Source organism: Botryllus schlosseri, chromosome 11, assembly GCF_051294905.1.
Source record: "Botryllus schlosseri isolate E-star chromosome 11, Bs_hap1, whole genome shotgun sequence".
NCBI classification, from domain to species: Eukaryota; Metazoa; Chordata; class Ascidiacea; order Stolidobranchia; family Styelidae; genus Botryllus; species Botryllus schlosseri.
In genome coordinates, this window is record NC_137246.1 from 28,111,882 (window position 1) to 28,129,012 (window position 17,131).

Consider the following 17,131-nt stretch of genomic DNA (forward strand, 5'->3'; position numbering starts at 1 on the left):
TTTCTCAGCGACCGTGGAACCAGAGACAAGCCGCGCGTCGCTTTAAAGCCAATTCTTGAAGAAGTAACGGAAATACATGGGCCAATACGCCATGCTTCCGATGACAGCTATGATGTGGTATTGCGTATCTGTATGAGTCTTACAACTCACACAATTCAAAGCAAGAAAATAAGTAAGGAATTCTAGTTTCACTGTCTTATGACGTGCGTTCATATCTTTACGAGGCAGTCAATACTCGCCAGCCCTCAAGATTACCGGACCACACTCCACAGTCTGACTTACCGACCTCGCCTCTTTTTCTTTCTATCGCAATCTTGTGGTGCATTGGTTTGATAAAATTTTAATGAAATGATGATGATGAGCTAATGCTGAGTCATAGTCAGTGTTTTGTTTAATTTTTTATTGATTCAAAATCACCACAAGATATGCGATAAAATGAAAAAGAGGTTGTCGAAAATGGAGTATAGACTTTGAAATAAGACACCCTCCTTCGTCTAGAGCTGCGGTTCTTGACCTTGAAAAACCTAAGGAACGCTAGTCTGTCAGCCCCACATGTGTGCTCATGCTCACTGCTCAGTGCTCAGTGCTCAGTGCTCATGCACGATTCACTCAGTCACAAAAATGTTCGTTTACTACGTAAATTACTGGTGCACAAAATGAAATGAGAATCGATAGAGTGCTAGAAGACAAACCGTTAAAAATATGATTTTCACACAAAATGAAAACGAATGAGTAGGCCTATTTCCTATTTATTGCAAATGGGCGCGACTTCTGGTGTTCGGGTGTAGTAATCCATACTTTCAGACACCAGGCTTGAAATGCGAGGGTTGACCCGGTGTCTCGCAAAATGGAGACGGACCATACTGGATAGCACGTATCAATACAAAGACATGTCGATGATTTGGATATGAGCATTACGATTGCGTAGTACTATTGCCGCATTTGAAACACCTAGCCCCCGTTTTGGGCCATTATACAGCATCAGCTGTTACAAACTATATCGCTTCATCTCAAAAAGCAATAGCATCTAGGTCTGGGTTCCGCAATGATTTCATATCTGCCTACCCTTACGATTTATCTGCATGTATGACGTACCGCTTAAATGTAATGCAGAAAAATTTACACAATTGAATTGATCAACTAGAAACTTTTCAGCTCTTCTAGATAATTGGATTAAAATTATATTTATAGCCACAGTTTATTCCAAAGTAGACTAGGATAGGAATTTTGCACAGTTTTTTTCAAACTTAGATTCGAATTAACCAACTGAATTCGCAAAGACTGGGAAATTGAATTAAGTTCAGTTCATCTCAAATCTTGAGTTCATTCTGATAACACGGGAATATGACAATGTCTGTGCGTACAGCAAGCTTAGCTCGTTTCACGCGATACATTTCTCCCGTAGCATTTTCAGAAAAAAATATAAATTTGATCAGGATTAGACTTAGAGCATAGAAACATTTCGCAAATTATAATAAAATTATATTACTGGCATTTCGCTCTAATTAATCTAATTAGACGATTAGAATTACTTAGTTGTAAATAAAACACAACAAACACGCCAAACTATGCATTTACATTTCCAAACCTCATTTCACGCTTTTAACTCGGTGGATGTGCTTGACGCTTTTCCCCAAGTAAATCTATTCGAAGAATTGTTTTGATGAAAACAGTAATAAAATGATGATGATGAAACACGCGACAATTATGTTCAACCGAGAATCTGACATGGAACTTCATCGTGTGCAATTACACATGCTTGAAAAACCTTGCTCGTAGATTGCAACAACAAGGGGAAGAGCGAAAGACTCTCCGCACATTATTGACACTGCTGGGTATATAGGGTTGCATTTAAAACAAAAATCAATTTAAAACAAACATGTTTAAAACAAAGCCCTAATTTAAAACATGTTTTTTATCATTATTATGTCACGAATATTCAATTGTGACGTCACAGTGGAGTGACATTGACAATTGAAAATAGGATAAATATAGCTCCTTTGACAAAATATCTGTACTATTGCTGTTGAACCGACTATTTTGAGGGTTCCAACCATCCCATATCGATATACGTCGGTTATATCCGGTGGTAATTGTCCATAGGCTCATCCAACGTGTTTTTCGGAAAGTATTTACACAATTATGGCATAATTTTACAACTTTAAAAAAACAAACATTTTTTTACGAGGCCTTTGTTTGAAGCATCGTTTAAAACATGTTATAAGCAAAGCTGGGTATGACTTTACCGTACTCGACCATATCTTCCGCGGGGAAAGTGATCCTGGTGGGGCGGAATGTAGAATCAGTTTGTCAGAAAACCCGCTTCACAATTATCATCGTCCCATAAACTATCGCCCGCTTACCAATGCACTGAACATTGAAATAGCTCTGATCAAGTATCCTTGGTAATCAGCAAACGACACTGATTTTGGTACAACTAAATCGGTCTACGTAAAATCTCTCATCACCACGACAGTAAAGAAACGGAAATTCACTACAGATAGATTGGTTGAGGCGAGTATACGTTATAAAGCGTGATGACGATTTACGCCGTAAACCAGGGGTCGCCAACTCGAAACGGGTCGTTCAAATTTCGTAGAGGCCGGGGGCTGCATGAATTCAATGTTGAGATAAAATATAGGCCACACAGTTTAGCAACCAAGCTTATTTATACGGCAGTACAGCGCTGTGTAGGCTACTCTCTAACATGGGCGATTGGCATACTTCGGCTACCACAAAAGAGGTAATATTTTGTTAAAGCAATACAAATGCAGCAAATAATATCATGATCATCAATTTCATTTTGAACTCTGAGCTGAGCACGATACCTGGCAACACTTTTCAGCGACTACGGAATCGATATTCGGGCTAGAGCAGCGGTTCTCAACCGGGGACCGCGAAGCAATTTCAAGGGGTCCGCGAGACCTCTAGATTTTTAAAATGGTTGACAACCTAATTTTTATTTTATATTATAATTTGAGAAAGCATGAGGCAGTTTCGCACCACAACTGCTAAAACCTCATGACTCATATCATCATAATAATCGTCTGACATGAACTATCGTAGTGTGGAAAATCATTTTCATTTCCAATAACCTGATACAAACATATTGCTGTTAGAGACGTTTTGTTGGGGTTTGTGGAAAAAAATAAAAAGTATGGAGATAGTAACATCAATCAGTGTGACTCGTAATGTCTGCGAAACCTTCTCGATTCGAAGTTGTCAGTCTCATCAAATTAGTGAACAGTCGTTTGAAATAAAAATTTCCGAAATATTTCCCTAATTTGTCCCAATGCAGGGATTGAAACCTCGCCACGAAATCCATTTTATCCTGTGATATACATAACCACTATTTGAACCGTTTCTTGGAGGTACAGAACTTCAATATACAATTGAATAGTATATTCATATTGAAATGAATCCGAGTATTTTCGGCTGACACTCGTCATAAATCGGACAATGATATACCTGCTCAGCTCGGCTATCAGATTTGGCACATTCTTATTGCGGATTCCCTATCGACAAGGCTGTTTTTTGATGAACAAAGAGTGTTTCGTTGCTATCAAAGCATTACGCTCCAACCCTGGAATTCATATCACCAGTTATATTGATATGCAGCTTTGTCTTGTTAATGTTCAATTTTTCAAGGCCGAAAATGTTTACTCGTAAATATATATGTAAACCCAAACATAACAATTCGTTTCATGACAGTCTTTCTCAGGTTGGAAAACTTGGATCCATTCTTTGGCGCATTAAATGTGTCTATACTTTTAGATTAGGATTTCACTTTTACGGTAGAAACTCTCTGTTGCATGTCCCTGCGCTAAATGCTGGACGTGATATGTTCATAAAATATATGTTTCTTCAATTTGGTGCCATAATTGTTACTATCACACCAAAAGTACCGTCGGAAGCGTTATGCGGTAATATTGCATTAGCCTCCATCTATCTTTGCGGAAGTGGTTTTCGGCACTCCTCGTTCATATCAAAACGAAGACGCGGATTTACAAGACACGACCACGTACTTCAAGAAATACAGCAGCATAATTAGCTTTGGAATAATAAAGGTCTACCAATTTCTACATAAATGGTAATATGTTATTTTCAAGAAAAATCATAGTAGTGTAGTGGTTACGATAAGCGCCCAGCACGCAGACGGACCGATTCCCGCCGGACGTTTTTCTGAGCTCCTCTTCCCCTGCCGTTGCCGTTCTTACGGCGACAAAAAAGCCCAGACAAACACTCACAATGAATGGAAAGAACTAGTAGAAAGGGCCGCGGCTTCAAAGAGATCAACATCAAAAAAGGACTGTGACATCGGGCACTCTAGGCCGAGGTGGATGTTAGAGTAAAGGATCGCTACTGATGCGTGTCGTTCGACATCCTCCTATCTGTTCATGACATCGCATTGTGTCTTATCGCATTGTACATTGTGTGTGACTTGTTCAGATCAAAAATATATCCCAACCATGTTATGTTATGTTATGTTATATGTTATTTTGCTGTTTGTCACAAGCCTACAGTTCATATTTGCACAAGACAGATGAAGGATGCACCATAATAGAGCTAAAATTGAACTAAAACTTGAGGGGGTCCGTGAGGGTCCGTGACGGTCAAAAGGGGTCCGCGAAGTCAAAAAGATTGAGAACCAATGGGCTAGAGAGACGCAGCACTAGCTGAAAGACTAATCTTGTGGGGAAGCCCCAAGCCCGATCTGGGCAAAGTGCGGCCCGCGTAGACATTTTGTGTGGCCCGCGAAAGGTTGCTTGGAATTCATACCATAAAACCTGCTTTTTGAATGTTTACGTGTGGACTAAAACCATAGGCTGTATCAACTAAACTGGAAATTCGTTGAATGTGAAGTCTGTTCATTAACCACGATTACGATGCTTACGTAGGCTACATCGCATGCGTATTCAAGATTCAAAATAATGGCAACGTTGCAAAGTATGAGTAGCAATTAAAGTCACAAGAAATCACTCTTTGCTCCTTCCATATACTTTTGGTCAAATCTTCTTTGTTGCCATCGTCGCATTACGCATTGTAGGGGAGACCGGGGACAATTGTAACACTTTTTGGATTTTCCAACATTACGTATAGTTCTCATGGAAATTTCATTTCCAAAGTTTTATGTAAGGAAGCCAACAACTCGATAGTTTATATAGAAACTAAAATGGAACTCAATCAACACTCAATCATGGAAATTTTGGGTCGCAAAAATCGCCGCTAAAATGTTACAATCGCCCCGTGCCCAGGGGCAATTGTACCACCCATGCGGGGCAATTATAACAGTGTTATTTATAAGTGAAAACAAACAAAATGAACAACGAAAACGGGACCACAACTTGTAATATTGCATCAAACTAAAGAAATAGAATTTTGAACGCTTCCAGGCTACGCCCCATAGCATTTTGGCATTTAAATACAATATCACCCTTCGTGCCTTCTTCATGAGCTCAAAGTGTACAAGAACCACATTCATTCCATCATCTCCCTACACATATTAGGCACCTTCTACCAAGGTGCTGTTGTTCAGCGTGCACAATGGGTTGGGCATTGGGTCATCTGCGAAGGTGCGAAACCGACCTGGCTAAAATATTTTGGTTGAATGCGCCGGTGATGGTGTAGCAAAACGAGGACGCAAGATTTTGTGGAGTCTAAGCTAATGGCATTCTCCTGTTCTGTACGAAATTGTTCACAACAAATGACAAAATGTAATTGAGCCATCCTCAAAGTCAGAGGATGAAGATTCAGTCTTTGGAAAGTTCGTAAGTGACCATTGAAGGTCGACACACCAAAAGTCGATCAACATGAGGAAGGGTGGTAGAATCACGGAAATAACCGAACCGTAAGATTCACATCACCATTTCTGTATGGCCATTCCGACAGATGATCATGTTAGAATTGGTATGGCAAGGTATTATCTGTACTGGAATCGAACTTCTGGCTGTTTCAAGATTCATCTGCAGTAGATAAATGGGTATACCAACATATGAACAAAGATATTCAGCATTGAAAAGATGTTGTAACGGGGCAAAAGTAACAGAGTGTTACAATTGCCCCTGACACGCACGACCATGATTAGTGTCTCAGTATGGTACCTTTCCGGCGATGCAAGTCCTAGTTTTTCTATCATCAAGGTAGACTGTGGTAATATTGTTCCAGCTACACATATTACGTTGTAACCACTTGAGGTATTATTCATCTGAACAAATTATTCCAGATCAGAAAATATTTACTCAAGTGTCCGAAATTTCGTTTTTTTCAAATTATTTCGGAGTGTCGCGTCGTATCTCAACGTAACTTCAGATATGTTAGGAGAGATAACTACCACATGCGCACACAAAATATCAAGGCGAATTATCCACCCTACTAGCGGTGAGGTCGATTGTTACATTTGTCCCCGGTCTCCCCTACGGTATGTGTTTCAAATTGTTTCGTGAGGAATTTCCGAATCCCTAAAACAAGTCAACCAGCAGTGCTTGTGATTAGGGCCTACTATATGACTCATCATATTTATCACCCATACAAGATGAATGGGCATGTCAAAAAATAATGCCGAAAGCTTAAATTCGAAGAAGGTTAGAGCACTGGAGTTACGGATAAACCCGTCCTTTTAGTTTTTGCCGAGCACGTCGCCGAGATTAAGGATTTTAATTGTGGCAAAAACACGAAACACTCGGCTGAGGTAGGGCGAATTTCGGAAAACTGCAAGCTTCGCTTAACATCAAGGCTATTTGAGCAGCTCTTAATAGAAGAGCGTAGATAGGGGTTTGAATAGAGGTAAAAATGTATCATGTTTGCCATTTTTTCGAGTCATGACGACAAATAGATAATTTTTTAATTTCAGACACTTTCTCATTACCTAACATCAACGCATTCAGTGAACAACAATAACAATGTAATTTAGAAATAAAATTAAAATACGCTGGAAAATAAAGCTAAAATCTTTCACTCGGCCCGCCAACGTATTTTCTACTTCTCATTTGGCCCGCGGAGGAAAATAATTGCCCACCCCTGCCCTGAGCCGTTTTTAAAGCGTTTCGACCTTGGCAGTGTCTGGGTCATTGTACGTCACGGCAATATGCCTATTCATATCAGCTGATTCCCCTTCGGCGGAACGTTGTTTCCATCGCAAAAGCCGTTTGAGCTAGTGATGTTGAGCACTGAAGAATAGCTTGTTTTGAACAACAACAACATTATGATACTGAAATAAATTTCAGCACCTCAAAATGTTTTACGAAACCTTTTTCCCGAAATCTCAAATCTGATCGCGGGCCGCGTGTTGGTAACCCCTCCTAGGATTGTAACAATGTCAACAACAAACATACGGGTCGAGTTTTGGGTTTATTGTTAATAACTTCTTTGAAAAACACAAGATTGCGATACAAAGATACAATGAAAAGATAGGAAAGTGTCGAAACGGTTAGGAGTAATCTTCAAGAAAACGAAAAGTAACAGGTGAGGGCAAGCGACAAAAATGAAATGGCATGTGATGATATTAGAGGTCGACCGATTATCGAGGCCGATATTTGGAACTTTCCCGGTTATCGATATCGGCCTATGAAGGCTAGTATCGCGTCCTTTGTTTTATATCAAAGAAATTTCAAAGTTTTTTGAAATTCAATGCTCCGTGTTCTCAGTCTCAAGAAATCGATAAGGCGATACGCGACATCGGCACTTCCCATCCTATTTTTTTCACAGTAGCAAATCAGTCAACGTCTGAGCTGACCGTGCTCACGATTCACACAGTGACAGGACGATATTGATGACGAACTACACCCCAAAGAATGTTAATAGGCAAAAAGATGACGCACTTGCACGGTTGAAGAGCAATAGTTCAAAACAGAAGCTGCTATCCAAAGTAGCAAGGAAATACTCAACCCCGTCACCCTCATCTGCCCCAAGTGAACGCGTTTTCAGTGGAATCGCTCAGATATAAACTTGCAGGACGACAAGTTCAACTGGTGAGCATGCAGAGAAACTGTGCTTCCAGCATTACAATCTACCTCTACTGGAGTGATATGCTATTCTTTATCACGTTTTGCCATTTGGGTCAGCCTAAATTTCAATGAATGTGCACAATTCAGCAACAATTCCTCCTTCTTTCAGTTTGCTTGCTTCTTGAACAGTTTTCTGTGGCATGAACAAGCGCAATCTTGCCTAATATATAATACTTTTTTGGGAAATGTTTCTCCGCCTGTTTTATCGGTCATTTGAATGCGTCGTTAATCGTTATCGGCCTGCAAAAATCAATATCGGTCGACCTCTAGTCGATATATAAGGTCTTTGTCCGGACATCTCGACCGTAGTGCAATCTGTAGGTATTTCCGCTAGGTTAGAATGTAGACGATGGACATGCTGACCGACTGATATGCCCTAATGTTGAGTCATCTCAAGTTGGCGGAATATTTAGGGTCACCGTATTCTGAGATCCGAAAAACAGGACACAAAAGATGAAGTAGCAATCATTATTACGGGAAATTTTACCGCTGATATTTCTGCGTTGAGTTAAAAAAGGTAATTTTCCCATCTCGACTCCTAAAAGACTTGTGCCCGCGTATAATCGGTTAGAGTTGACCTTTTTTCAGTGAGTCTTTCCATAGAAATCACGTCTATCATAGGGTTACCATACGTCCTCTTTTTTGATATTTTGTCCTCTATTTTGCGAATTTCGGTTAAATATAGGTCAAAAATCGACTGAGACACAGTAAATCAGCACTGAAGTAACGCTCCGGCGGCTATTTCGGGAGCTGAGCCGGAAAGTTGACTTATTTTTTTATAGTCAACCTACTGATAATGTGAAAGAAAATGTATTTTGGGTGCTGAGCGAGAGAGTTGACCATTTTTTTAGTCAACTGTATTTTGGGAGCTGAGCCACGAAGTGCAAAAAATTTACCATTTTTTCAGGATTTTCCTCCGGTTTTGCAAGTCTGAAAATTCTCAGATTTCCAAAATATGGTAACCCTAGTCTATCGTGGCATTTTTAGTCGTCTCTGTATGAGCGACTGATTCGAAGAGCCATAAAGGAGGAGGGATTGCGAAAAAGTAGGACATTTGGCCGTCCTCATAATGACGACAACGTCTCCTAAAGGAGGCATATGGTAACTCTCATTTTAATATCACCGTCACGTGCAGAGTACATTTTGGGGGATATTTAACAAACTCAACATCACACCCCTTATGCGCGTACGCGTACACGCGTACACAAATGACCAAGCGACCCGCAAACAATTCACTCCCATGAGCTTCCGGACCGAATTCGTCCGGTAGACGATCGGCGTGTGACGTCACTCGCTTGCAAAAGGCCAGCTTCACTTCTGCCCAAATCCGAATCTGACAAAACGAAATAAATTTATACGAGGCTGTATTGGCAAATGCGGCCAGGAAGGAAGTAGGCTACTTTTGCGGAGTACTCAAGTTGTTACTTAAGAGAACTTTCCGCTTGAACAGTTTCTGAGGAAATGCTGTGGCTTGATTTCCCGGAAGTTTCATTTTCACTAACGTACCTAGCTTTGCACCAGGGTTGTAATGACTCGAGTCGCGATTATTTGGTGGCCCGACTTGACTCGAATCATTCTTTCAAATTCGTAAAATGACTCGACTCGAGTCATTGCGCATGACTCGAACCAAGTCATATGACTGGAGACTAGGCCGGCCAAGACGGACATTTCATTGTAACTTCGAAGAATAGTAAAGTCACCACATGATTGGTATTTCGTCTGCCAGTCCTGACACTTGGAAAATAGGCCAGAAATTGTTGAAACTGAGAAAAATTACTATATTATGAATGCGAGCCATTCTATATCACTCGAGCAGAGTTGAAAAAAGTGGGTTGAGCCGGACTGAACTGAAAACTGAACAGTGAACATAATGACTTGGACTCGGACTCGAGTCAAAACACTATGACTCGGACTCGACCCTCCACTCGCTGACATGGACTCGGACTTGACTCAGTGGTTAACTGAAAATGACTCGACTTGAGTCAAAACTATAAAAGTGAGATTGACTTGTGACTCGGAACCTTGTGACTTGGTTACAACCCTTCTTTGTACTGCATGTTTTGATGCTATGATACGACCAATCGAGGTTTAAAGCCTTCCACAGTCGAAAATCGCACCGAAACTATAATTTCCGTTGATAAATTAACTCTGAAGGACTCAACTCTCACAACTCGACTCAAATCATTAGAAATAATACACGATTAATATCCGAGTACTTGAAAATCATTGTGCACAGCCATAATAAAAACCTGTGACATAGGACCTCTCCCGCAATGCAGACTCAATGTACGCATGCCGCTCACCGTCATTGGCTCCGCCGTGTGAGTATGTGAGAGAGTTGATGGTGCTGTGACCTCGCTTCAAATAATACTCGGCTTGTCGGATGTCGAAAATATGAGAGACTTTGCCCGACTGTTGCTTAAATACGGAGACGATTTCGAGATTTCTCTGCAAAATCCATAGAGTAGAGTTAAACAACTGGAAAATTTCCCGCTTTTCTAAACTGAGGTTAAAATTAGAATTATAGCTACACAGTTTATTATTCCAAAGTAGATCATAATTAGATGTACTGTTGCACTGTTTTTTTCTTCAAATTAGATTAGAATTATAGCTACACCGCTTTACTAAATTGGCTTATAACTCGAATTAGAACAACAACAGCTACACAGATTATTCCAAATTAGATAGGAATTAAAGCTACACCGTTTATCAAGTTGAATTAGAATTAGAACTAAAGCTACACAGTTTATTCCAAATTAAATTAGAATTATAGCTACACCGTTTATCAAGTTGAATTAGAATTAGAGCTACAGCTACCCGGTTTATTCCAAATTAAATTAAAATTACAACTACAGCTACACAGTTTATTCCAAATGAGATAGGAATTATAGCTACACCGTTTATCAAATTGAATTAGAATTAGAACTAAAGCTACACAGTTTATTTCAAATTAAATTAGAATTACAACTACAGCTACACAGTTTATTCCAAATTAGATCGGAATTATAGCTACACCGTTTATCAAGTTGAATTAGAATTAGAACTAAAGCTACACAGTTTATTCCAAATTAAATTAGAACTATAGCTACACCGTTTATCAAATTGAATTAGAATTAGAACTAAAGATACGCAGTTTATTCCAAATTAAATTAGAATTACAACTACAGCTACACAGTTTATTCCAAATTAGATAGGAATTATAGCTACACCGTTTATCAAGTTGAATTAGAATTAGAACTAAAGCTACGCAGTTTATTCCAAATTAAATTAGAATTACAACTACAGCTACACAGTTTATTCCAATTTGGATGAGAATTATATCTACATCGATTTACCAAATTAGATTAGAATGAGAGCTACAGCTACAAGTTTTTTTCTAAATTAGAATAGAATTAGAACTATTGAATTCAAGAAAACTTGGAAATCGAATCTTGTTCAGTTTATATCAAATTAGAGGTGATTCTAACAAGCACGAGAATGGCAAATGTCTGTACACCAAGCTTGGCTCGTTTCGCATGATACAGTTCTCCCGTAATATTTTCAGTAAAACCAGAAATTAGATTAGAATTAAAATGAGAGCATAGAAATATTTTATAAATTAGATTATAATTAGATTACCGGCACACTACTCTAATTAGTCTAACTAGATTTATCTAGTTGTCCAAGTATGACGTGGATGAGGTTGAATTCAGGCCACAGGTGTGACACCACTGCTATAGATAGATAAAACAAAATTTAGTACTGCAGCAGTAAATGAGATACTCTTGGGGGTTCAGAACTTCAATATACAATTACATATTATATTAATATAGAAATTAATATTGAAACTCAATTCTCCAAACCTGTCTTTCCAACTCGCCGAGATTCCTGAAAATGTCTTCTTGCTGACTCTGAACCACTTGGTAACGTTTCTCTTGCAGGCTACGAAGCTGAAAGGATAAAATATGAAACATCAAGTTTTTGACTTCTCACAGTCTCTTAAAAAAAAAAAAACATTTCAATTAGAGTTAGACAGCTGCAGTTAGTTGCTTTAACATTAGATTGCAATTAGAATGATATCTACAGTTTTTCCAAAGTAGAATAGAATTAGAATGACAGCAACACATTTTTTCAAAAATCAGATTGCAATTAGAATTTTAGCAACACAGTTTTTGCAAATTAAATTAGCTACACATTCTTTTTGAGAATTAGAGTAGACTTTTATCAAAATACACCGGTTAAGGCTGTGTCGAAAAAAGGAGTCCGTGTGCCATCTAAAAATAGTACATTGAACGCTCCCTCATTCGAAATTTCATGCAGTTGACGTCATATTTTGTGATACGATTGTTGATATACAATATTCTTTCCAATTCTCTACTAGTTGCTGACGATTACCCCTGACGAGTGTCAGCCGAAAATATTCGGGTTCATTTCAATATGAATATGCTATTCAATAGAATTAGATTACAATTAATATTATAGCTACACGTTTTACTTAAAAAAATAATTAAAAATTATAATTATAGCTACACAGTTTTCCAGATTAGATTAGAATTACAATTACTGAATTCGCAAAAACTTGGAAATTGAAATAAATTTCGAATTGGGAAGAAATACAACAAAAATCAAGTCAACTTCATATCAAATCAGAGATGATTCTAACAAGCACGAGAATGGCAAATGCCTGTACAGCAAGCTTGGTTCGTTTCACACGATATAGCTCTAATGTAGCATTTACAGGAAACAAGAAATAAGACTAGAATTAATATTTGAAGAGCTTCTTGGAGGTACAGAATTAATATATGAGCGTAGAAACAATTTATAAATTAGAATAGAACTAGGTTTCAGGCATTTTTCTATAACCACTCTTCTCAGCCTACCAACTGTACATCCCGGACGGTATCCTCCACATGGTTTCTGTCGATTTCTTGTTTTCGTGAATTGATTTCTTCCGCCGCTAAATCCTTCATCATCTGCCTGATCTTTTCTTCTCTCTCCGTTCTCTTCTCTGTCCGAAGATCGGCGACTTCCCTGTGACCGGACCGCGGTAAAAACGTGACATTGGCGCGAAAATGAATCACCGCTCACTTATCGCTGATTTTTTCCAATTGCTTCAATTCTCTGGCTTGTTCCTTGCGTACGATAGCGCGAAATCCGATCATAAACTACAAATCGATATGGTTACTGGCGCTGGGAAAAATTCTGTCATAAACGGTCAAATGTAGCAAGAGATTGACAAGGTGTGATGCTCAACGTACCGCAATATCCTAACTGAAGCAAGACTACTTGGGCCTTGGTTCTTATATCAAGTAGCGCATGATGAAAAATTGTGATGTAAACAACATTGTCAGAATGAATCAACACGGTTTGTCACCAGCAGTGTACGCGCAACTTCAATGCTGCCAGCCAACTGCTGCTGTTAAACGTCCTTACTCCATTCTTGGCAAGCTACTTAGTAAGGACATACACTTTCTACCCGAGAATGTAAGAAATTATCTTTCGTTGTACTACAACAAATTTTAATTATTTCTACCATAATGCATGATGTAACTACTGGAATTCTTCATAGGTCCAGATTTCGTCGAAATAAAGTTTTTTCATGTAAAAATTTGTCAGTTTTCAAGTCAAAAAAGTTTTTTCAGGCCAAACTCCTTCGTAAGGACAGACAGTTCCAACCATAAACGAAGATAAGTAGCACAATTCTAACATTATGTACGAAAACACCTAATAAACATAGAAGTGGGCAGAATTTTGTTTCGTATTTTTCCAACCATGCCTATTGCATTACACTTTGTGACAATGCTCAGCCAGATCAGAGTAAGCTAGAAAATTTCCAGCTTTTCCAAGTTAGATTAGAACTAGAATTACGGTACTGCATTCGCAACAACTTGGAAATTGATTTGAATTCCGAATTATTGACAAATACAATCAAATCAGAGTTCATTATCATAAACACACGAAATTAACAAATGTCTGTACACCGAGATCGTTTCGCACTGTACCATTCTTCGGCAAGATTTTCAGAAGAACCAGAAATGAGAATAGAATTAATATAAGAGCATGGAAACATTATACAATTTAGATTAGAATACCACTGCAGCCCAGTAATGGGTAAAGAAAGCTCTAAATTAGTGCTATTAATTTGGCACACGTACTTCTTCATTGATTTTGTGTCGTAAGACTCTTTCGTTTTCCAAGTGTTGTTTGATGAGAAGCAGCATTTGTTCCTTTTTCGCCTCGGAAGGTAGAGCGACATTGAACTCGAACGGTAGCTTCAACTCTGTGAAGTGATTCGCTTAGAATGTGATGTCGTGAATATCAAAATATGAATAACAATTGAAACTGGACTGTATACAGTTTAGTAATATATCGATATTGAAATAAACCCGGATGTTTCCGGCTGACACTCGTCAGGGGTAATCGTCAGCAACTAGTAGAGAATTGAAAAGAACATTGTATAGCAACAATCGCATCACCATAAAATATGGCTTAAGCTCAATGTACTATTTTTAGATTATACACTAACTCCTGTCGGCGCAAAGTAGGTTGTTGGATTTTGATTAAGTCGACTATCGACTAAATGACACAAATAAACCTGTTTGGCTCGAGTACTCGAATTTTCATGCCATATTTGGCAGGGTTACCATATTTTGAGATTCAAAAGAGGACACTCTACACAAGTTAAAAAAGCTACAATACCGGACGAGAAAACGGGTAATTTGAAAATTTATACGGCTAACGTTATCGGGTTGACTAAGTTTTCAAAAAAGGTTATTTTTCTGACACGTTATAATCGGTTGATGTAAACCTTTTTTTAGTCAACCTGCCAACAATAAATATTCCATATGTCATGTGCTAAATTTCCTTTAATTCCGTCAAAACCCAGTTTTCACATCTATTATGACGTGTTAGTTGTCTTTTTACAATCGCCTAACTCTCAAAGCTATAAAGACGACGAATTGAAAAAAAATAGGACATTTTGGCATCGGAGGAGGTCATTTTACATTTCTTCAAAAAAGAGGACATTTGGTATGCCTAATATTCGGTGATGCGTTTGTTGACATACGATGTTCTCTCCAATTCTCTACTAGTCGCTGACGATTACCCCAGACGAGTGTCAGCCGAAAATATTCGGGTTCATTTCAATATGAATATACTCTTTAATTGTATATTGAAGCTCTGCACCTCCGAGAGCATCTTCAAATGTTACTGTATTGCAAAATTTCACCCACTTTTCAGCTTTTCTTTTGTTTTCGATAAGAAAAAAGAGGAATGTTTTGGCTTCTCAAAATATGCAGTGAAAAGAGTTTCATAATCCTGAAAAAAAAAGATCAAAGTAAATGCCGGAACAGTAAGATTCAAAATCAAGTTCGGTGACTTCTCGTTGCTTTTTCAAATATTCCGCGATTCTCTTGTCCATTTTCTTGTCGAGCTCCAGACATTCTCTGCAGTTTTCGAGCACTTCGGCACCGGCCGGGACAAACGGCGTCAGCAAGCCTTCCAAGCGCTCGAGGCGACGTGTTCGCTGTAAGTTCACTAATTTGTGTCAAAGGTAAAGTAACCATACTTGTACGAACTAACTAGAACTACTCACTTTCCAAAACTCTAACTTGAACTAGAATTATAACTAACGACCTTCAAAATCTGCAACCAAGAAACTAAATCATAATTAACTAGATCAGTGGTTCTCAACCTTTTTTGGTGCCAGAGTCGCATTTCAAATTTCAGAGTACGTTTGGAGCCGCACGAATACACTCATTAGGTATAACAAAAATTATAAAGCATGAAAGCACATACCAACGAATAGCAACACTAACAAGAAAAAAAAAATACCGGTACACAAATCAATTTATTGTGGTTTTGAATTGCAATAAGGGTGTCAAATCGAGGCGTACTTGCAGAGAATGCAGTACGCAGTAGCTACTTTAGGTGGTCATCGGTCAATCGATTGCACATTGATTTTTGATTCTGACCATTTTGCTAAAAAGTGAAGTTGATCACAATAGAGAATCGTTTTTCTGGGCATTGGTTAACTCGTTGGGATACATTCCCTCTGGAACTAGACTCCAAAATTCAAGTAAGTCCGCACTTTTGAATAATTGCTTGAGCGCGATATCTGGCAACTCATGTCTGGCAACTCAAGCTGAAAATTACAAGGGGCAGTGGCCACATTAACTGTAATAGGATTTGAAAACATTTTCATCATGGGCGAAAATGTATTGATTCCGTCAATGCAGCGGTTGAACTCATCAATAAAGTTGCTGATAAGATTGTTGTATGTAAACATCAAATGATCCACTGGTGTGATGGCGAGATACCGTTTGGAAATGTGTTGTATCACCACCGGCACTTAAATCTGGTGGCGAGCCAACTTAAATTTGAGTGCTGATTGGAACGCATTTGAGTGCGAGTATATGGCGCAAGTTGAGTAACGAAATCGCTACTCGACAGCGGAGGAATTGGTCTCCCCCCTTAATTATAAACTGCAGGCTCCAAGCCAAGCAACGGTAATTTTTGAATATGAATTTGATTTAGTTTTTTTCAAACGTCAATGGGAGCCGCTCGAGCCGCGGTTGGGAATCACTGAACTAGATTCAATTCAAAAGCAACCCATTCATTTTTATTTGATCGGGATGGAACAGTTATCCGCATGAACATCACTACAAGTTTGAAACGGGAGAGGTTTCGACCCCAAGAATCCACCCGCTGGCCACTGTTAGTAGTGATAACTAGGGCAAGTTTTTGTTGCAAAAACAAAAAAAACTTCTCAGTGTCACTCCCGAAATAAAGTTTTCCATCTCCATTCTCCATTGGTTGAATAAAAAAAGGTCAATTTTCTGTCTCAGCTCTCGAAATGCCCGCTAGAGCGTTACTTCAGTGCTGATTTACGGTATTTCAGTCTAATTTGGCAGTGTATTTCACCATAATTCCCAAAAAACAGTGACACAATCAAGCGATCATTATACATACACTGCCAAATATTTCCAGTTAAAAGTTGGTTGCATGAAAAATCGAAAAAACTTTCATGAAAAAACGAAAAAGTTGCAAAAAGTTGCATAAAAAAAATGGAGAGCTTCTTGGAGGTACAGAACTTCAGTATACAATTGCATAGTATATTCATATTGAAATGAAACCCGAATATAGTGTAA

General features: G+C 38.6%; 1 protein-coding gene across 2 annotated transcripts in view; it reads right to left on the minus strand.

Annotated features, from left to right (window-relative positions):
• Nucleotides 1-7,330: 7,330 nt before the first annotated feature.
• The window catches only part of LOC145450500 (1-phosphatidylinositol 4,5-bisphosphate phosphodiesterase beta-3-like), a 33,976-nt gene continuing 24,175 nt past the window's right edge, over nt 7,331-17,131 (minus strand). Inside the window, exons 25-32 of one of the 2 annotated variants that reach the window (XM_080329020.1) lie at nt 15,361-15,507; nt 15,215-15,299; nt 14,138-14,262; nt 13,071-13,147; nt 12,863-13,013; nt 11,846-11,932; nt 10,307-10,451; nt 7,331-9,336 (exon numbers count right to left, since the gene is read on the minus strand). In XM_080329020.1, coding sequence (XP_080185146.1) covers nt 9,236-9,336; nt 10,307-10,451; nt 11,846-11,932; nt 12,863-13,013; nt 13,071-13,147; nt 14,138-14,262; nt 15,215-15,299; nt 15,361-15,507 — 918 coding nt within the window. In that variant the 3' untranslated portion in view covers nt 7,331-9,235. Of the gene's footprint in view, nt 9,337-10,306; nt 10,452-11,845; nt 11,933-12,862; nt 13,014-13,070; nt 13,148-14,137; nt 14,278-15,214; nt 15,300-15,360; nt 15,508-17,131 lie in introns of both variants that reach the window. The other variant, XM_080329019.1, reaches the window with a different exon arrangement.